We start from the raw sequence: 21,362 nt of genomic DNA, 5'->3' as shown, positions 1-21,362 counted from the left end.
GCCTGCAAGGCCGAGTGCTGCCGAGGGGCTGAGGAGAGGCCAGGGAGACCAGCTAACAGGAATGCAGGCTCTCTAACAAGGTGAATCACAGACCACCTTCACCATCCTCCTCTACACACACAGTCCAGCATAATGATTTCTGCCCTGGAAATGAGTTCAAGCTGCTTTTCACGCAGACTGGGCTAGAATAAATGGGCCAGAAAGCACAGGGAGGCTTTGAAGTCTTTCTCACAAATGAGTGCACATCTGAGTTGAACTGCAGCTGCTGGCAAGCTTTCATAGGTGTCTTCTGGATTTTTGGAAGTCATGTCATGAGGTTTTGCTGGGTCGGGGGGATATGACCCTTGCAGAGAGGAGGGCCTGCCAAGCAGTGGTGCATAGGTGGGTAGGCATCAGGACATCTGTCTCAGCTTCCCCAAGGTTTGCCCATTGTTCTTACAGCATGTGGAGGGTGCTTTGGCTGCTCTTACCAAGGGTCCTAGATGGGGCCATCAGTGCAGAGCATCCCAGCCCATCATCCAAATAGACCTGTGTTGGCTGAGTGATCATGGAGGAGTTTTGCCTTCTATCCATAACAGCAGCTCAATTAGCCTTTTCAAGACTGCCTTGGACAAAAAGCAGTGATTTCTGGGGTTTCAGTGTGGTTTTCATTGTAGAGGGGGTTGTGCAGAACTCTGGTGTGTTACAAAGGCTCTAGAAGTCAGCAGTGCTATAGTGAGCATGGACCCACCATGAGCAGTGAGAAGGTCTTGGTTTCTGTTGGTGCTCACATCCTTGTCCCCATCCCTCTGGAAATCTTAGGCATCTTTAAGAGATGGTGCCAACTTCTGTATATTATGGGGTTAGACTCAACAGCAAATCTTTTACTTAACTTGTTGTGAAAGGGCCAGAGAAGAGCCTGAGAGTCCTGGTCTCTAGGTCCTGTAATGAACACTAGTGAAAAACCACCTTCAATTTTGGCATGAGGTGCTAGAGTGATCCCTGCAGATGCACTCAGCTGGTTCAGGACAGGGTTCTTCTCTCGCCCATTTGTGCTCTTCTTTACTAAGGCTCCCTGTGTCGGAGATTTGCCAGCAGACACATGAGCTGTGGCCAGGCTTGCGTGCTTGGCATTCAAAACCGAGGTTTACATTTGGCCTTGGACTACACTGAAAATGGATTATTTAAAAATAATACATGTACTTTTAAAAATATAAGTACATGCATTTTTCTGTCTTGGAAATAAACTTATTTACAGTTAAGGACAATATAATTATTTAGTCTCTTAAAGGAAAAAAAAAGGTGGTTTTTTTACTTGTTCTAGATTTTTCTCTAACCACTGTCAGATCAACTTCTTCAATAATACTGGATTCTCTTTAAAATAGCAGTTTTAAGGCAAAACACTTTGTCAATACTTTTCTTTAAGTATCTGGCTTATACCATGTATTTGACAGTACAATCATTTTGTTTGTATTCTTATCATAGAATTCAATTTCTGTTAAAAAATCAACATGTTATTTAATTGCATTTCTATTTAACTGCAGTTTGGTCTACCTTCATCATGACCAACCCCTGAGATTCATTTACTCTGCAAACTAAAACTGATTATGACTTTAAATAATTGGTACCATCGAGTTATTTTGGCTTCAGATCTACCAAACTACAAATAATGTACTTGTCCTTTTCCTTTGTTCCCTCCCTTTGACTTTGCTGCCCCAGACCTGTGCCAGAGTGGCTTCTTGCTCTTCAGAGCTGTTCAAACCTGTAGCTTTGACAGTTTTCCTTTGAAAACTGCAATGTGTTTAAGGCATGCAAAGCCTACAAGGAATCCTCCAGTGGGATTTGTGCTCTGTTTGTGGGTGAGGCCCCAGGTCACATAGAGGTGTTCAGAAGTACTGTAGCTGGGGCAGAGGATGAGCCAGCATATTCCAACCTGGGTCTCCTGTGCTGTGCCACTATTGTCCACCCTAGTATTGGAGATGTGCCATAGGCCTCCCCCCAGCTTTCACAGGTATGCTGACTTTATAAAACTCATATCCCTTTCCAGTGGAACAGGCAGAAGAGAAAAAGTCTGACTGTGGCATCTCTGGGCAGTTGTTTTGGGCACAAGTGTGTGCATGTGAGGATGTTCTTTGGTGCTTTCTCCACTACCCCTTTGCTTTTCTGACAGGGGGGTGTCTGTTGCTTCCTCCTTGCCTTGTTCTTGCAGATGAGGGCAGCATGTACAGCCTTTCATCTCCCCGTGTGAACCACAGAGCCCCAGGAGAGCCCTCCACATTTTGTGACCCTGTTGCTCCATCTGGAAGTCATTAGAAGCCACAGAGCAGCAATGTTTTCCTTGGGAAAGGGGGCGGAGGGGAATGGAGGGGCTTCCCACTTGTCCATTTCCAGCAAATCCTCTCTTTTTCCAGCCCCTCTCTCTCTCACCCCACTTTCAAGAAACCACTGTCAGCTCTGCTGGGCCAATTCTATCAGCCAACAGGACAAAAATGTCTGGGAGACCCTCCCTTGCTGTCCAGCTTATGCAGTTATCCTTTTCTCATCTCAACCCTGTCCTGGAGAGACTTTCCATTCCCTGCCTGTATCTTGTCCCCAAGTTGCAAGGAAAAACATCATGGTCATTTTTCTGGCTACAGAGAGGGCATTCTTCCATGATGGAATCTCCCTCCTACCATTGTATGATGGTCCCACCCTTCCCTGCAGCAACCATGGTGGTGAGACCAGTGATGTTCAGCATCTCCAGGCCAGGAGCAACAGCACTGAAACCTCCCTCCTTTCCTTGGAGGCTTGCAAAACTCTTGGATGTGCAGAGTCTCCCCCTGGGAGCCTGTTGGGAGAATAAACACTAAAATCTCTCTCCCCCTTTGCTCTCAGCCCCTTTTTAAAGCCCATCCCATGGGGAGGGCAGGCACAGCTTGGAGAGCTGCCCTGCCTTCCCAGGAAGCATGGTGTTGATGCTGGGGGGGGTTCTTTTTCTTTTTTTTTCTTTTTTTTTCTTTTGGAAACATTGCCATGGTGACCTGGGGGAAGTGACTGGCTTCCATTAACCTAACAACTTAAAGCTGCTGGGAGAGGATTGAAATGGGGGGAGAGGTAGGGCACTGTTCAGGACTGCCCATGCCTGGAGCTGCACAGCATCTCTGATGCGGATGGTGGGGGGTGGGAGGAGAGCTGGCCAGGGCTGGCCTGCTCCCTGCTTGTTTTAGAGGGACTCTCCTGTGCCTGTTCCTCCTTTTATTTGTTTTTCATCGTGTCCTTTTTTTAAGACTGTTTATTTTTTCTTGTTTTCTTTAGTTCTCAGCAGGGACAGGACATGGGGTTTACAACCCTGCCAGCACCAGCTATGCTGCTTTAATGCCAGAGCTAGTACTGACACTGAATACTGCCTTTTTCTCTCCCTTCCCTGCTCCCAGAGCTGAGCATTCTGCTTCCTACTTGGTCTGCAGGTAAAGGGCCATGGAGGTATCATCTGCTTGAGCTGGGAGCTAAGCTGGCCTCTTGGCTGCTTTTTTTCCATTTCCCACCTGGCACCATACCAAGAGAAGCACTCAATTACTATCAGTTCCCCAGCTCTGATGTTTGGGGGCTTTCCATGTGGCTAATGCTTTAGGAGATCTCTGCAGCCCAAAGCAACACATGCCCTGGTTGTACTGGGGAAGAGAGGGATGATGTTTGGTCCACTGCTGCTACTTTTTCTGATCATAATCCTGATGCTCTTGAGCAAAGAGCTCCTGTGCTCCTCCTTTGAATGCAGATGAGGAGATGAAGCTAAGAGTGGTTGGCCTCTTTCCTAAAGCTTTCTGCTTTAAGGCTCCATCTCAAAAGGAAGTAGGAGGACTCCAGGCAGTATTGACCCCACCCATCTCTGCGAATGCTCCTCTGACTTCCCAAACTCTGAGATACAGGTCCTGAGGCTCACAGCTTATTTTGGTGGGTGCCTGATTACATGTGGCATCTTTAGCAATTTTACCTGCTGCTTATCAGAGAACCGTGCCAGAGGGCTAGAAATCGCACTGTAGCATTGCTTAAGGATGTGCAAATGCATTTGTACCATGAATATCTGTACATGATTTGCTCACTGTACCTGTTCCTGCAGCTCCAGCTGTTCCCAGGATTATGTACTGCTGATGTGTGAGGGAGCAGTATGGCTGTAGGCAGTGCAGTTTGCATGTTATACCCCTCTCATTTTACTTTTTGTTTATGGCAAACAGTGCTTCTTGTTTTGAAACCCCTGAGAAAGCTGTGATAAAAATGAGCTGGGAAGTGGCATGTGAAAGGCAGATGGAGCCTTGCTTATGCCAAATTGTGCTGGTTCGGATGGAGCCCCGAAGGAGCAAGTACCACTTTAGTGAAGAGTTCCTCAACCATGACAGGCTAGCAGGAATTAACCAGTCTCTGGTGCTTACATAGTGAGGAGGCTTGTGGAGTTGAGGGGAATCTCCTCTGACTTTAAGGAGGATAATGTGCCATTCATGATGGGGATGACAGGTGCCTTGCTCACAGACATGGAGCCCAAAACCACACTATGCGTCATCAACCCTGTGTGCCAGGAATGAAAGCTAAGATGTGTCAGGCTGCTTTCTGGGAAAAGGGCTTGGTTGTTCCAGTCTGGGCTGTGATTGCTCTGAAACAGTCCCCCAGCTTCCTGGCACCCAGTCTGGAGGCAGAGACTCCCCCATCAGCCCCATCCCTTGAGGGGAAGGATGGGTGTGGGAAAACAAACACCATTCAAAGCATGTGGTTGGGCACTTTGGTTGCCTTCATTTGCTTTCTCAGCCTTCAGCCTAGCATTTCTGTGGAGAAACACCGCCAGCATTCATCATACAAGATGCTGTTGTTGCATTAAATATTTTGTGCTTGTTTTTAAATAAACTCTGGAGCAGAGTCTTGTTCTGCTGCATCCCAGGAGGCTGTAGTGCTCAGTAACAAAAGGCAACTCCATAACGGCCGCTTGTTTGTGCCTGGGAATGAAGCTGGCCTTTATTCCAAAAGCCTTCCAGGGTTCTTTTGTGGTTTTCTGAGATCAGGCCAGTCATCACTGCCCTCTCCCCCGCCTGGCTGCACATTCCTACTGCTCCCACCCCACCAGTCACATCCGCTGGGGTCTGGTCAGGAAGCTGCACATGGTGCACATCTTCTTCCCTTCCCTGCTTTCCTTCTTGCTGTTTCCTTGCTTGACAGCAGAACTGGCTCTGATGAGGAGCTGGTGAAGCGTGAGCAGGGAGAGAAGCGGGAAGCCAGGACAGTTCAAGGTCTGCATGGCCTGTCTGGGGTTGGAGTTCAGCAGGTCAGTTTTGGTTTTGGTTTTTTGAAGCTGCCAAAAATCCCAGCAAGAAGCAAGTACAGAGGCCACTGGAAGACTTTCCTAAAACAGCAAATATCCGTGTTTCCTCTTGGTCTCCTCCATCAGTTGAGGTTCTCACTGGGCCTTCATTTCCTAGTTTTCAGAGCAGGACTTTCCTAGCCACCAGTGGCTTTTATGTGATCTCTATATCAGAAAAATATTTTTTACAGTGAGAACAATCACTCCCCGGAACAACCTCCCCAGAGCTGTAATAGAGTCCCTATCACTAGAGGTTTTCAAGATCTAAGTGGGCAGGGTGCTGGATAGTCTTAACTCAGTTCCCGTTCGCACAAAAGGTGGACCAGGTGATCTTTTGAGGTCCCTTACAACCTGGGCTACTTTATGACTCTGTGATCTTCTGACTATATTTGTTCAACCTGGAAGTTGCCTTCAGTGATTATTTTGAAGAATTTGAGAATAACATCTTCTGTCCATCCATGGGAGTGACCTGGTCGGTGGGGTCCCAGCATCATGCTGCTTGGTCTCCAAATGTGCTGCATCTGCTTGCTACCCGTCTTCTGGGCTAGTTATCATGAGTAGTGACTTCTCAGACATGGAAATGAATTGCCCCCAACTCAGCTTTGTTTTCTCTCTGCCATCCTAATGGGAGAAGAAGTCAGAAACTGCTGCACTCCGGGGTGAGCAAAGTTCATTTTCTCAAAGCAGCTTGTGATGAAGACTCTCCAGTTGAGCCACCCAGTGCTGTAAAATGGAAAAAACAGACATGGCTTGGGTTGAAAACCCAAACCAGCAGCTTCGCTGGTACAAGCTGGTGTGGTGAGGGCTGGTTCCTGGGCACTGGCAGATTCTGATGACAATAAGCAGACTGTTTTTTGAGACACCACTACTGATTCGTTCTTCTTTGTGAGACAGCAGTTTTGTAGCATCTGACAATCTCCATCAGTCTCTCTTGGCCTTGGCAGGTGTCCAGAAGACAGCCTTCATTTTACAGAATTCCTTCATGCCTCCTCAACCCCTTTGGGGCCCCTCTACCCCACATACAGCTCAGCCCAGCTGCCACTGCCACTCCACCTCGTGTCATCTCCAGCCGTTGCGATAAAACCACAAAACTTTATCTGCTGGCCTGTCCTTTCCAAGAAACTCTCCTGGGAGGTTTCTTTTGCTTGCTTTTCCCTTCTTTTTGCACCCTCACGTGAGGAGGTGTCTCACCCCCACTTGGGAAGCTTCAACAACCCAGTTGCCTGTTGGGTTTCTGTGGCTACTGGGTGCTATTGAAACCCCTTCAGTTCACATCAGGAGATGCAACTCGCGCCTCCTTCCCCTTTTGCTGGCAGCGTTGCTGCAAGGATGTTGGTGTCTCCGGCCACAGCTGCCGTCAAGTTTTGTGAAGAGGGGCTTCCTGCAGGGTCAGCACGCTCCATTGTGCCGGTGCTTCCCTTGCAGCTGGCTTCCTCCCTCCTGCGGCACCTAAATATAGCGCGAGTGCGGTGCCGGTGAGAAACACCGTGCGGAGAGTCCCAGCGCCAGACGTGCTGGGGGGGCATATCCGTCACTGCCTCTCGCTCAGTCGGCCCTTGCATCAGTGCTTGCATTGTTCGGGTGCTGGTGATTTTTGTTTTAAAGAGGGAAGAAGTGGGAGCCAAAGTTTACCCTCCCCCAGGTTTGACCTATGGGTAAGGGAATTTTAAACAAGTCGAGACTGTTATTATGTATCTGGTGTTTTAGAGAGTGGTTTACTTGACTTGAGTCTGCTCTCAGTGCACGCCCTTTAGACTTTGCACTTTAATTATCAGAAGATTGTTTAAAAGCTGCAGAGATAAGAAAAATCTTAAACATGACGAGCATGTACAAGCAATTTTAATCTTGAGCTCTGTTTATATGTTAGGGCTGTTCCTAAAGGAGAGCTGACAGACTGATTAATAACTGTTAAACATTTTGACTCATAGCAGAAGAAAACATTTCACTGAAGGGATGTGTCTCCCAAGCACTAGTAAGATTCACTGTGTTCCTGTTACCTGTGGGATGCCCTATGTTCTTTTATCCTTTAAAAATGGCTGCAGTCTTGCCTCGTTTGTAATTATTTGGTTATTTTTTACATGTATCAAATTGCTTTTGGATGAGAAGTAGGATTCACTTAGAGAGTAGTAGAACCACAATACTTGAGAATATTAGTTAACCAAAAATGTACTAAATATAAGGGATACACCAGGAGAAAGCTGTGTCAAATTTAACTGAGCTGGTAGTGTTTGGCTGAGTAGTCACTATGGCTTCACCAGTCTCGTGGTTGCTGAGACCGTGGTGATTACTCATGGCAGCAGACTTGAGCCTTGAGCTAAGCTCTTGTTTCCTGAAAGAATAAACTTTTGTTCCTCTGTTTTTTGAACCACTCCCGATGCCTCATTTCAAGCTTTGAACTAGTTATGGTGCAAGTTGGCTATGCAAATTCAGTAAGTTCAAGTAAAAAATGTCATATTCGCTGAAGAACCTATAACAAAAAAGCCAGATTTTATTACATGAGATGCTTAAGCAGTGCTGTTCCCTTAGTTTTGCCTTTAAAATGTTAGCCAAATCAATATTTGTGTGATGTTAAATATAAATAAACCATATGCCTTACTGTTTATTTTAAAAGATATGCTAACTAATCATTTTCATCTCTGCTTAAATATTTAAAACAAGCATGCCAGGGGAACTCCCTGCTACAGCTTTGAGGACGCTGTAAAGCCCTTGTCTTTCCTGATACATCCTCTGTCTAGTACTTCTTGAGCTCTCTGTTTCCTCTGATCTGGGAAGTGATGGAGTTATTAAAGTTTTGGTGAGACCCAACACATGTACGTTGTGTTCTACTGTGTCTGCTGCCGCCTCTACTCATACCTCTTTGGCCTTAATCCTGCACACCTGTAGTTATCCGCCCTGGGCAGCCAGAAGGTCTAGCCAGGCACTAAGATGCTGCTGTACAGAGCTCTGCAGTAACGCATCTCACTTTCCCTTCCAGGAATCTACATCCTGATCGCAGTTGGAGCTGTTATGATGTTCGTGGGGTTCCTGGGATGCTACGGCGCTATTCAGGAGTCTCAGTGTCTTCTGGGAACGGTAAGAGCCACAAAGCTTTGGAAGCTACTTGGCACCGCGATCTCCCTGCCAGGCAGCACAAGGTTGTGCCTTCCTTGCTGGGGGCTTTTCCGACAAACAGGACTGGGAGGATGCGTGAGCATGGAGCTGGGAACTAGGTGACCTCTGCAAGGAGCGAGGCAGCGCTGTTTGGCCAAGGGCATCTCTGTCCAGCCCATGGAGCTCCAGCTGAGCTGGCAGGCTCCTGCTTGAGCCTGGCTGCAGGGAAGAGGCTAAAGCCAGTGGCATAGCAGAAGGGGTGAGATCAGCAGGACTCTTAGACACTCATTTCCTCTGTTATATGTGAACTCTCCCCTTGCTTCTATACCCCCCATGGTCTGGCTGTCTTACCAAACACCCATTAAACCCTCTTTCTTACCTAGTGTCCTCTACAGCTTCCCCTCTCACTCCTTTTCAAGGCTGCCTGTGGCAATTCCAGTTTTTTAGGGAATCATCTACTATTTTTATTTGTTTGGACAAGGAAACAGCAAAGGCTTCCCACAATATGTTAGTAAGAACATCTAGGTACATCCTGGAAAATCCATTACTAAAATGCTACAGGTGTCCTTGATTTGAGGCAGCAGCTCGAGATTCCTGGCACGGGATGAACTTAATTGTATAAACTATAGACACACCAAAAGCCTTTGCCTTGAGGGCAAGGGAGACCCATTTATTTAAAGCAAGTTCTCACATGTGGTTCAGCTTTAAACTCAATGCATAAAAAATAAAACTGGAGGGGTAAAACATAATTTTTTTAATTTTTTTTTTTTTTAAATTGGAATGACTTTCTAGCGCTTGGCTTTGTTGGGCTGGAGGATTCTTTGTGGGGGTGTAGTGACTCATGGGTGTGGACTCAGCTGGGACAGAGGGAAATGGAGCTGCTTTCCCTTGCTCTTGCAGATGACTTCACCTCTGGTTGCTGCTGATTTCCAGTTAGAACAGGGTGCTTCTCCCCAGTGTTTATAAAGCGCTTCTGAACGTCAGTGGATGGGAGCTGCTGTAGGAGTTTGTAGGCATTATCCCTGCTGCCGGGAATAGGAGGAGCCTGCACACAAATCTGACAGGGTTTGTTGTAGCAAGGTCTGGCAGCTTTGGATTTTAATTTTTTTTGTTAATGCAAGCGATTACAGACCCTGAATTACCCCTCACTCCCTCTTGAAGTTGGAAAGAGGATTAGAAGGGCAGATGGTACAACGTACCTGAGGCCCAACAGGGAAACCGTCTGCTTTAGCTGAAATTAGTAGCTCTAGCTGCTGTGAGCTGCCCATGTTTGCTCACACCTTGGCTTGCTAAGAGAAGGCTGGAGATGCCTTGTAAGGACACTTTCCGCTGGCCAAGGCTCCCACTGTGCTCCAAGGACATTTCCAGTCAGAGTCCTCAGGGTGTTGCAGGGAAGCAGCCACACTCCCTGCTCCTTCAGCTCACTGATGGAGTGACTATGGGCTTACTGCAGAAGGGAAAAGTACCAGGAAGCTCCACACTATCAAAATCCTGTGTCAAAGGCATCATGGATGCTGAGTGACAAGACCCAAGGAAGGCAGAAGCTTGGCACTGAGCAGGCTCTGCTCCCTGGGAAGGGGCTGGGACACATCCAGCTGCCTGGCCAGGAACATCACTGTGTTCCCATAGCATGAAGCTGCATCTCTTGGTGTTCTGCAGCCAACTTGCAGAAGAACTGAGTCTGCAGGAAGTTGTGGCTGCAAATCTGGTATAAACAAGCCATCCTTCACTGGAGGGTAACCACTGCAAGAATGAGCCCTAGTGCCTAACCAGAGACTTACAGTGGCATCACGCCCACAATTTAGGGTGATGTGAGTCCTTGGGGCGATGGGACTGGGTCCCCCAAAAATATTCCTACAGAATCAGGGATAGATAGGTGTTAACATAGGAGTTGGTTGTTCAGGAACTGGACAAGGATGTTAGAAGTCCTTTCCTGTTGTCAGGTTAATAGTCTTGTTTCCATTTTGCTGATAACCCTTTGCTCTTGCACATGAGAGCCAGGTCATGGCATCATTCTGGAAACTCCTGTTTCCTCTGTTGTTGAAGAAAATGTCCTGAATGTGTCTGGAACAGAGACTGCCCAGGAGCCAGGGGCTTTTGCTTCTTTAATTCCATGGCACCTCTCCCGCTTTGGGGCTTTTCCCAGGAAGAAGCCACTAAGTGATGCTGTCACAGAGGTGATGTTGGCTGCATATGAAGCATGCCTCTCTGTGCCTTCTCACCTGACTCTTATGTGTGAGCTTTACAGGTTCCCATTCCCAGTCTTACAGACCAACCATCACAATGTGTTCTGAACAAAAAGATGGAGGGAGTCTTTGGGGGGGTGGCAGGGAGGACTGCTGAAGTTGTACAAACGGGGTGGGACTGTGGGAAAATGTCAGTGTTAGTATTTATGCAAAAAACTGCAGTAGCCTTGCAGGGCTGTGGCTGCTGGAGAGCTGGTCATAAATCACACCCTGACATCCCCAGCTCCTCAGCAGCTGAAATGTGCTTTTAACCCCTCACTGGCAATTCCTGTCCTTGGAGCACTTGTGGCAGAGCAGGAACATTGTCTGGAGGGTCCTGCAGGTGTATGCAGAGGAACAATATATCTCGTGGTGCTCAGGGCATCTTCATCCCTGCCATACCTTTGTGGGGAAGGCTTTCTAACCCCTGCTCAGCCATCCCTGTGGGAAGCCTGGACATGGGGTGGCATCCGATGAGTTACAGGAAAACGTGTTTGGGCTAAGTGTGTGTATGAGAGATAAAATGGTTTGAAGTCAGATGACACCTTGCTCTGATCTCTGTCAGTAGAACCACACCTCTAGCCACCTAATTGCTGCTTTTGCCTGTAGCCAGATATGTTCAGGACCCCTCTTTTGATTTGTCTTTGCAGTTCTTCACTTGCCTGGTGATCCTGTTTGCCTGCGAAGTTGCGGCTGGAATTTGGGGATTTGTCAACAAAGACCAGGTAAGACAACTCTGATACCTGTGTTTGTGGTACTGGGAGGCCTGGGCAGAACCACAGCAGGTCCTAACATGAGCTGTTTTGCTTACATGCTGCTCCCAATCCAAGTCATGGGGCCTTGGATTAGTGATGTGACCTGGGCAGGTCACCTAACTCCTCTTGGCCAGGCTGATGAATTTAAATGTGAGCATTTGACAGTAGCAGCTGCCCCTTAGGGTATGTAGTGCAATGTCTAGAATAAAAATAGCCTGTCTCACTTGGGTCTCCTCCGTGCTGCCACACTGTCAGTCACAGAATGAGTTGATTCATGCATGAAGTCGTGAAGGAAAGCCATCTGCACGTCCTAGGTGCCAAGGAACAAAGAGCGAACCCAGCCACATAGTGCCAAAGGGAGGGAATACTGTACAGGGAGAGCCTGCATTAACAAGATTGCTTGGTGCTTCCTACTGTTCAGCAGTATCATATAACCTGCTTTGGGCCATTTGTCTGCCAGGACTGGGCTTGCTGCTGATCCATAAGTTGTGCAGGCACAAGGGGTACAAACCCTGTGTCTGTACCAGGGTTTGGTACAGACCTGTTTGGTACAGAAGGCACCCTTCTAGGGACTGCTCGGATGAGGTTTTCTGGTTGGAGGGGGTGAACTAAAGGGTAGAACTGAAAATTGCAGCTTTTCACCTTCTGTTTCTGCTCACCTTCCTTTCATTACGGTCACATGTGCTCACAGACATGCAGAGTTTCATCTCGAAGTGCAAAACTGTCTGTGTATGGGAGCTATGGCTGTGCTGCAGCAAGCAGCAGGCTGGGTGTTGATCACTGGGCCTCGAGGGTTTGGAGGAGAGAAGGGGACTGCTTGTACTCAAAGCCAAGGTTAGACTCTCTTGGCAGAGTAGGAAATGTGTTTACTTTACTAAGAGACGCAAGCCAGCTGTGTAAGTAGGTGGTGGCCTGCTCAGCTTTCACATGCATATAGTCCATGGCTGATGGGCTTGGCCTGAATGGGAACACCCGTGTAGTCATTCAGCGGGAGAGAGCATGACTTCACTGGAATAAACTCTTCTGTGGCTAAACATATTATTATGCAGGCAGGGTGCTGTTTCCTAGCAACTTTAGTGAACTAATTAACCTCTGCAGAGGGGCTGTGCCTCCCACAGATGTTAGTTCGTGAATCCTGAAGAATCCAAGATGTGCAACTGCAACCAACAGCAAAAAAAGTGAAGGCTGAGTAAAGAGGGACCCCATGGCTGCTGTGTTCCATCCTGGGGAAAAGGCGCTTGGATATTAGAGCATAAAGCTGAGAAATTCAGGATTTGCTAATACAAGAGCGATGACCTCAGCCCCTAAAATTAATTTTGCAGTTTAAAATGAAGGGTGGCAGCCTGTTGGCATCAGCTGGTTTTACAGCCTGGATGATGAATGGGCTGTTTTGAAGTCCCTGCTCACAAGGCAGGTGGCTCGCTTCTCCCTGCCTTGGCTGCGAGCAATGCAAGCTGGGAGGGAAGTGTAGAATGATCCCAGACATCAAGAGCTGCTTCCAGCAGGGACACTCTTCCACAAAGCTGGAGGCAGTGTCTCCCTTAGCCTGCCTTCTTGGAGATGCATTAGAAGCAGTAGGATTATTTTTATATTTTTTTCATGTACCAGAATCAAATGGTTTGATTGGAGAACACTGCCATCCAAAGCAAACTTTTTTGAGCAGTGACAAAGGAATTCTGGGATAATTGATTGAAATCATGCTCCTTCTTGCTGCAGTTTCTTTTTTCATGTGCTAATCCAGTCTGTGCTGCCAAGAGCAGATGTTCTAGAAAGTGTTTTCCCTTTCTTGCTCATATAGGGGGTTTTTTCCTTCTCTTGCACATCCTCCTTTCATCTGTCTCTTCCAAATTATGGGAAGGCGTTAAAGGAGAAATCACAAGGGCACTATCCCTGATAATTAGGAGGTTTTTGCACTGTGGAGCAGACCCCCATGGGTGGCTGCAGTTCACCAGCCAGTGGCAGGGTTAGAATATGGATGAAACTTTTCACATAACCACTAACAGGACAGGGATGCCCAGCTCCAGGTAGGGACACAGCCAGAGTTTGACATCCACCTAAATGCACCTAAGCTGCCTGACCCAAGTGAGCTGCCTCATTAGGTTTTAGTGTGCAATCTCTCCCAAATTCCTGCCATCCCCTCCAAACCAGCATTCCGAGGTGCCCATACCTACAGATGGCCTTGCTTGCGCACCCCACCTCCTCATGACTTTTCCAGCATGTCCTGCCTCTGCAGCCTCAGTGGCAAACGTGTTGCCTGCCTGCTTTGTCTCCATGTTTTGTGTGAACACATGGAGAATGTGTTCAGAATAAGTCTCTTCTGCATTCCTGAGCCCAGAAGCACATTCACATGGGGTGAAGGCTATCTCAGATCTTGTGGTTCACCCTCCAGGCCTTGGCTGTCTTTATCTGCTAGAGAGAGCTTGTGGAGCCCTTGGACAGTGTTGTCTGGAATCTGCTGGCTGGTGGATGAGGTTCTTAATATTTGCTGTTCTTAACATGCTACAGCTGGAGGGGCTTGAGCCCTATGAAAGACAGGCCTTTTTTCACATGTCTGTGCAAACAAGTGGCGTCCTAATCTATTTTAAAACTGCTCATCTTACTGCGAGTCTAATTAGAGGGAATCTGTCCCCTTCAGGCACATCTGCTGGATGGGTTTCCTCCTCTTTCTCTGGCTGAAAGAGAGTTTTTCCTATGTCTTTCCCAGATAGCCAAAGATGTGAAGCAGTTCTACGATCAAGCACTTCAACAGGCGCTCATGGGAGAACCGGATGCGAACAACGCAAAAGCTGTAGTGAAGACCTTCCATGAAACGGTAAGATGTTGCTGCTCTTGCTGCACGTCCTGCTTAGGCTGCGTGGAGTCAGCCAGAGCTGGCACTGATGGATAGGGTGTGCTGCAGATCACAGCTGGTGAACTTCTGCGGGCGGTTTGTCCGTGGGTAGGTGGTGAGGAGCAACTGTCCCTGTATGTGGACTGATCCTCCCCACCGAGGCAGAGGCAATAAGTTGAACTACAAGTCTTGGGCAGGGAACGAAGGCAACGCTGGGATTTTAATGCTTATGAGAGAACTGGAGTGAACTGGATCAAATACGTTCACAGCACTGGGGTTTTGCTGCCTGCTTTCTGAGTTCCATGTAGAAATCTCTTCTCCGTAGAAGTTTCCTGCTGCCAGAGTTAATGAGAACATGGGAGGGAGGAGAACTAATAATGGAGGTCAGGAAAATGAATGGGAAAAGCAGAGTCTAAAGCAAATGATGCTACATGCAGGTCTTAGCCTGTCAAGTTTGCTGTTCTTACATTTCAAGAAGCAGAGTTACACTCTCTTCAATATTCTGGCCTTCACACTGTGCTGGGAAGTCTGGCTCAGGCTCTGATTAAGTTGCTTTTCATTTACCTCAGCACTTCTGATTTAAATAAAAATTCAGTGGATGAAGGATGTAGCTCTGAGTAACTAATCCTGATACTTGCTCCATTCAGCAGGAAACAAAATCTCTGGAGAGAGTTGGATTCACTGTCCTCCAGGATAGCCATGCCAGATCTGTCTGGGACTATTGTAGGAAGCAGCTGCATTGCTTGGAAAGAACAAAGGGTTAATTTAGTGACTTATTGCCCTCCCTTGTTTCCCCTTCTAAGATGCCTCCTCAGTCTTGGGTGGCTTCAAGGAAGTGTAAGGGTAGGGAGAGCACTGCATGAGTGTTTGCTGTCTGCTAATGCTGGGTTTTGTTCAGTTTTTTTTTCCTCTCTCCATGTAGCTGGACTGCTGTGGTTCCGATACTTTAACAGCAACTTTCACTCCCGTGTGGAGGGATGACCTCTGCCGAAAGGACTCCCTGAAAAGCTTTTTTGAGGTAGGCACAGCTGCTCTTCAGTCAGCACAGCTGCTGCGAGAAACCTCAGCTGCCAAGGAAATTTGGGGACTTATTGGGAATTAGATAAAGAGTAGAGATTTATTTGGGGATGATGTAGAAGGATGTTGAAGGTTCCCATTGGTTTGTCATTTGCTGTTCCTGGCTGAGGGGGCTGGCAGGTGTGGAGGGTTGAAGTCTGGTCGGAAGTCCTGGAGTCAGGACCTAGGAACATAAGCAGGACAGTGAGAAAGCTGACCTGCCTTTCTGGATGGTGGGGGGGAGGTGAAGGGAAAGCAGGGTATCTGACCAGTGTGTTCTCTGCTTCAGAACTCAAACTGCCACAGAAAAATTGATGACCTGTTCTCTGGGAAGCTGTACCTGATCGGTATCGCTGCCGTCGTGGTCGCTGTGATCATGGTAAGCGTGACGGCATGGCGGGACAGGGAAAAGCCACCTCGGGGTGCCGTGGTCCTTTTCCAGCTGGGCTGGATCCATCCCTCTCCTCCAGATGCCCCTGCAGCTCAGCTTGCAGCACCAGCCCTGTGCACCTCAGCTGCTCTGGAACATGGCAAGACTGAGGGCTTTGTTATCCCTCCATGGAGTCGCATTGTTAGGGGAGGCACCTGACAAGCTCAGTGGAGCAGGAGCCACCTGCAAGCCCGTCCAGAAGGGCAGAGCACCATTGAAACCTACTCACTGCCTCCAAAACCACTTGTGTTCTGTTGCTGGGGTCTGCAGTGGGAAAGGATTTGCTTGTTTTGCCATGCTGGGTTTGCTCCCTAGTGAGGGGTGGGTGGCACGGGCTGGTAACCCAGTGCCTGTACAAAGGCTGGGCTGTAATGCTGGAGCCAGCAATCTTGAGGCATTTGCTGTGCAGTTGGCAGCCAGGAAGCTTGTAATGTAACACCACTGCTGCCAGAGAGAGACAGGAGAACATCATCTTGTCTCAAATTGGCCAACTCCTAATGAAAACAGCAGCAAAGATGTAGCATCTCTGCCCTTACCTCTGGCATGAGAGTGGATTGGGGGACCTTGGGATGGAGTGGGGGACCTGCATCATACTGGTTGGTGCCTCACTGGTGCCCCTGTGTCTCTCAACAGATCTTCGAGATGATCCTGAGCATGGTGCTGTGCTGTGGCATAAGGAACAGCTCCGTCTACTGAGCCGTGAGAGCCGGGGAGGGGAAGGGGGGAACAGGGAAGACGGCGCTAGAGGGGACCCCAAGTGCCACCAAGTGACCAGGAGACATTTCAACAACAGACAAAGAAAACTATGTATATAAATGCTTCCAATATTACCATACAGTACTTACCATTTTTATTTTGAAGTACTTTTTTTTTGTTTGTTTAATAAATAAAACTTTCCCGTATCTTTGTGGCTGAGTTAGTTACACATCAGTTTTGTGTGATGGGAAAGCTGCTGTAGCAGGAGATCAAGTCCTTCCTTCCCCTTCCCCACCCCCAGTAACTCAGAAGTAACATTGGTGGAAGATGTGCAGAGGAGAAGGCTGTAGCCTGTTACCAGAAAAATTTTGCCTTGGTTTTACTGACTTTTTTTATTGGATGCTGAAGCAGATTTTGGCGGTTTTGTTAATTTTTACTCATCTTTTCCAACCATCACCTCAACTCCCTGGCATTTCCAGGCTGTCCACAGGGAAGCCTGGCTGACTGCCTGAAGCCTGGGAGAGAGGAGAGGAGAGGAGAGGAAACAGCCTCTGTTGCCTGGGTGCGATGTAACCCAGGGGAAACTCGGGTGTATTGTTCCTCTCCGACCTGTTTGCATGGTTAGGTCAATCCTTAACAGAGGTCATGCTTAAATTTTTTTACTCTATAAAGTGTAAAAATGGTTTTTGGTTTTATGGTTTTGGTTTTTTTCCTTGGGGCTATAATTTTATAAATTTGCTCATTTCCATTGATTCATTACATTAAAAGGTCAGAGGGTGAATTTTAGTCCCAGTTTTTCAAATATAGCCCCAGTTTTTCAAATATAAACTGAAAATTAAGTTACTTTTTAACCTCCTTCAGTATTTCATTGTAGACATATGTTTTGGGGACAGTCTAGTTCTATACCAACTTTCCACTGTTAAGCTAATGCTTACATAGAAATTATATTAGAAAAAGAAGAAAACATTAAAAAAATAGTTCCTGATTTTAGAAATCTTTTAGCAGACTTTAGACTGCTTTTATGTACTGCAGGATGACACTTGGGTGTTCCCAATCATATGTATAATCCTTAAAATTTCATCTTTGCATCACTATCTTGTTCAATTAAATTTTCCTTAATTATGGCACATTGTCACACACTGTAATATTGCTGGGAAATTGTCATAATCCGGTTTAAAAAAGAAAAGTTTATTTTTAAGACCTTCCAGTAATATCAAGAATAGATCAGCTTATAAAATCAAGGGAATTCAGGATTTTAGATTGTACCAGTTGAAACACATTCTTGTGATCTGGTAACTTTGGTTATCAATTTGATGTATGTGGCTTCTTTTGTATGCCACTCCATTACCATGTAGATAGAGGGGGAGAGTGACCCAGGAGCTATGTAATAAAATCAGAATGTCACTAAAAAGATGATCTATATGTATAGTTCTATAGATATATATTTTTAAGCAAAGCCTTTCCCTTAGCCGTACAGGCACTTGAGCTGGAAATTGCAGTATCTCTCAGCTTTTTGCCACCTTGAAGCAGGTAAGGGGAGGAGTTTAAATTAGTGATCACTTTCCCCACTTCAGGAATATTTCTGTTTCTTAAAGTATTTCACTCTCCCCCTTCATTGCAACAAAGAGCTTCAGTTCTGATAGGGAGGGAGACCTGTGATCATTGATCATTTTAAACTAGTACGTTGTTCACTGCATATGGCTGCCGTGGCCATTGCCACTACATCATAGAAAATTCCTGCACTGGGGCAAACTGATCCATTGAGAAGATTTTCCTCCCTTTGACTCCCCCCTTTCCTATTCCTGCCTTTTAGTATATAGGGCCTTTAAAAAGTATATAGGTAAATATATATATATATATATCTCAAGTTGTGCTGGGTAAGAGGAGGAAGTGCTTCAACAGATCTTTATATTGAGGGGTCAAACAAGAAAAGATTCAGCCTTAGAAATAGCCTTAAAGCAACACTGCCCTGAATGTCCATGTTGTGCACGTTGAGAATGAGGTGAGGTTTTGCAGTAGGTAACCCCTTCCCCTGCTCCCCAGCGTAGCTCCTTCAGGTCATCTACTCTGTTATGTGGCTATATGTATATGCATCATCCAAGCATGTGTGTTTACATCTATGTGCATCGAGATTGTTAGCATACAGAATGGATGTGTAACTTGCCGCCTTTTTTGTTGACTGTTGATAAATGTGTATAAATATGCCATTATGCATTTCAGTTCTGTTTTCTTTCCTTATACCATATTTTTTATATTGTTCAGTATTCAGTTGATGCTGTGTATGCAGCTGGAGCTCTGTTTGAAGACAGACTGGGTCTCGATGCAGGTCAGGTGTGTCCTTGGACAGTGTACCTTTAGGGATTTGGGTTGTCCCAGGCAGGAGCAATTGGCAGAAAGTGGTACTTGGAGAGAGAATCTGAGAGCTTTAGGAGGAAGAGCAGGAAGTTTGCTAAGACCCTGTCCTGCAGGGACTGCATTTTGCTCTCTGGCTCATTTCAGAGGTGGCTTGTCTCTGAGGAGAGCTCCGGAGGCAGCTTCCTGGGCCACCTCCTGTTCCTGTGGCTGCTGAAGGAAAGGTGCTGCAGGAGGGGAACAGCTAGCAGCTGGGAAGGTCATGGGAGAAGAGACAGAAGGATGTTTGCAAGAGAGGGCAATGCTTTCTTTAGAGTTACCAGCTGAGTCCCCACACTTGATGGAATGGTCATCAGCTGTAGCAGGAGGGGTCAGCCCAGGGACAGAGAGGAACTGTCATGCTTAAGAATGATGAAGTAACTGAGAAACCCTCCCAGAAAAAACTACCCACTTGGGTCTCCTGTGAAGCTGGACCTGAGTTAACACAAACTAGAGAGGGAGCTGTGAAGGGCTGAGGACTTGCCCCATTGCAAGCATTCAGGATCCAAAAACCACAGGGCTCTTTCTGCCAGTTGGTCGGTCCCAAAGCTGGCTGAGGTGAAGGGGGGAAACCACTAGGTAGGACCCCTGCTCTGCCTCAGCCCCTCTCCTGCATATCTTAGCATTTGTGTGCAACGTAGTACCCTGTACTGCTCCTCTCCACAACCCAAAAAAAAAAAAAAAGGAAGATATTAAATTGCAAGCTGTAAATACAAACCCCTCCGTCTCCACGGGAACATCCCACCTGGAGCTAGTGACAGCTGAGAAAATGGCTGTGAGCTGAAGCAGGGAGAAGGAAAGAGGCTGGTGGAGGAGGTGTCAACTGTCCAGGTCTGAGTTCAAAGACCACACTGAAAGGTCAAACAGAGCCGCTGACAGCTTAACTGAATGCTTGGGATTTTTTCATACTGTGGAGCATGCCACAAAGCAGTGTGTTTAACTTCTTTCTGCCTTTTTTTTTTAAAGAAATGAAACGAAAATCAATTTAATAAACATTTCTCATAGTGTGCATAGTGTGATGAACTGCTGCAATTTTACAACCAGTTAACCTTAACACCAGGATGCTTTGTGAACCAGGCTTCAACAGCACGGGTTTTTACAGCCTCTGGGAGGGGGGCCTGCAGGCAGGCTGGGGATGCATCAGAATAGTGCCGAGGGAAGGCAAGAAGGTTGCTTGCCAGCAGTGGTGGCTGCTGCAACTGTGCCCCACCCTCAAGGGAAGAGGTGCACAGCTGTGGGGGAGCTAATGTGGATTGCAAAATAGAGTGGCTGTGCTGAAATTCAGGGGGAGGAGGTGGCAGTACTGCACACACTCAAGGGGCTTCTCCTGAAGTGACTGAAAATGTCCCCAAATGCCCTCTGCTGCCATCTGGCCAGGGGCTGGGCTGTTTTTTGTGGATGGTCTGGTAATGCCACTGTTGCTGCCCCCACCTGCCTCTCCACACCCTCAGGGGAAAGCCTGGCTGAGAGCAAAGTGGGAGTCCCAAGTGCTGTGATCCCACAACTGCCTGCCTTTCTCTGTCCTGTCTTGGACTTCTTGCTGTGTTAGAAGAAAAATGTCCTGCGGCAGTCACCAGCCATCGCCCTTGCTGGTAGAGAGAGGGAGGGAATGCGGGCGAGGGAGAGAAACGTTCAGCTGCCACAAAGAAAGGCAAGTCCTGCTCCCAGCGGCTGTGCCTGTGCTACAAGATCATACCCATCTGTTGTTCTTTCACTTGTTTACCTGAATGTTAATGGAGTCGGACATAATGACTTCTGGAAAGAAAAAAAAAAGTGATATTTAAAAACAATAAAAAAGAAACAAAGCAATCACCCTTGTTAGTGGATTTTTAATGATGTGTTGTCAGATCTTGTTTCTTTCCGTCATGTACAGATTTCTGCCATGTCTTCCAAGGGAACAGACTTGTCTCATTCTCAGATTCAAGTAAAATTCAGGCTGCAGGGAATGCTGTCCTCAGCTGACCCTCTAGGTGGTTTCCCATGAATGTGATGCTCTTTGCTTCATGCCTTAAAACATTTGGATTGTGGCACTGCATTGTTGCTCCAGATGGGGATAAAATTATTCCTGCCTCTGGAGCTAGGATTAAGCTGGTGTGAGTCACTGTCAGAACCAGGCTGGTGTTCAAGAGGGGAAGAAACAATAGTGCAGGCTAACTGGCAAAGCATGGCAGTATTTAGCATCCAGGGTGTGTGCCTTGGGACCTCAGCCTGGAAGTATAGCTGGGATCTTAAACCTTCCTGGCTAAATGCAGTCTCTCTTTGCACTTCAAGTCTGAGTATTTGCACTGGTGTGCTTGAAACAGATGAGTTGAACGTGATGCTGGGAGAGGACCGGGCAAACCAGACCCCTTTGAGGTGCTGTTGAGTGAAGATATGGGTTATTCTTGGAAAACAACAGTCCTGCCATGTAGGAGCATGTGAGGCCACATAGATAACCCACTGTGAGGGGAAGGGGCGGGTGGAATGCTTCCAGCCTGTTTGTGCTCTGCATGGAGGACCCTGGCTTATGCTTCTCTTTAACATTTTTCTCCAGAGGTCTGAGGGACTTCGAAAGTCAATGGAGACCTTACTGTGGAATTCCGATGCC

The 21,362-nt window shown here is 47.2% G+C and overlaps 1 protein-coding gene across 1 annotated transcript in view; it reads left to right on the top strand.

The window, feature by feature from the left end:
- The window catches only part of CD81 (CD81 molecule), a 33,982-nt gene extending 14,196 nt beyond the window's left edge, over positions 1 to 19,786 (top strand). The window contains exons 3-8 of the mRNA XM_027651397.1: positions 8,277 to 8,374; positions 11,268 to 11,342; positions 14,077 to 14,184; positions 15,125 to 15,220; positions 15,548 to 15,637; positions 16,322 to 19,786. Of these exons, the coding sequence (XP_027507198.1) occupies positions 8,277 to 8,374; positions 11,268 to 11,342; positions 14,077 to 14,184; positions 15,125 to 15,220; positions 15,548 to 15,637; positions 16,322 to 16,384 (530 nt within the window). The 3' untranslated portion in view covers positions 16,385 to 19,786. The remainder of the gene's footprint in view (positions 1 to 8,276; positions 8,375 to 11,267; positions 11,343 to 14,076; positions 14,185 to 15,124; positions 15,221 to 15,547; positions 15,638 to 16,321) is intronic.
- Positions 19,787 to 21,362: the final 1,576 nt, after the last annotated feature.

This window comes from Corapipo altera, unplaced genomic scaffold (assembly GCF_003945725.1).
Source record: "Corapipo altera isolate COAL_440 unplaced genomic scaffold, ASM394572v1 78, whole genome shotgun sequence".
Lineage (NCBI taxonomy): Eukaryota > Metazoa > Chordata > Aves > Passeriformes > Pipridae > Corapipo > Corapipo altera.
The sequence above is the reverse complement of the archived record's forward strand: the minus strand, read 5'-3'. Positions and strand labels throughout refer to the sequence as shown.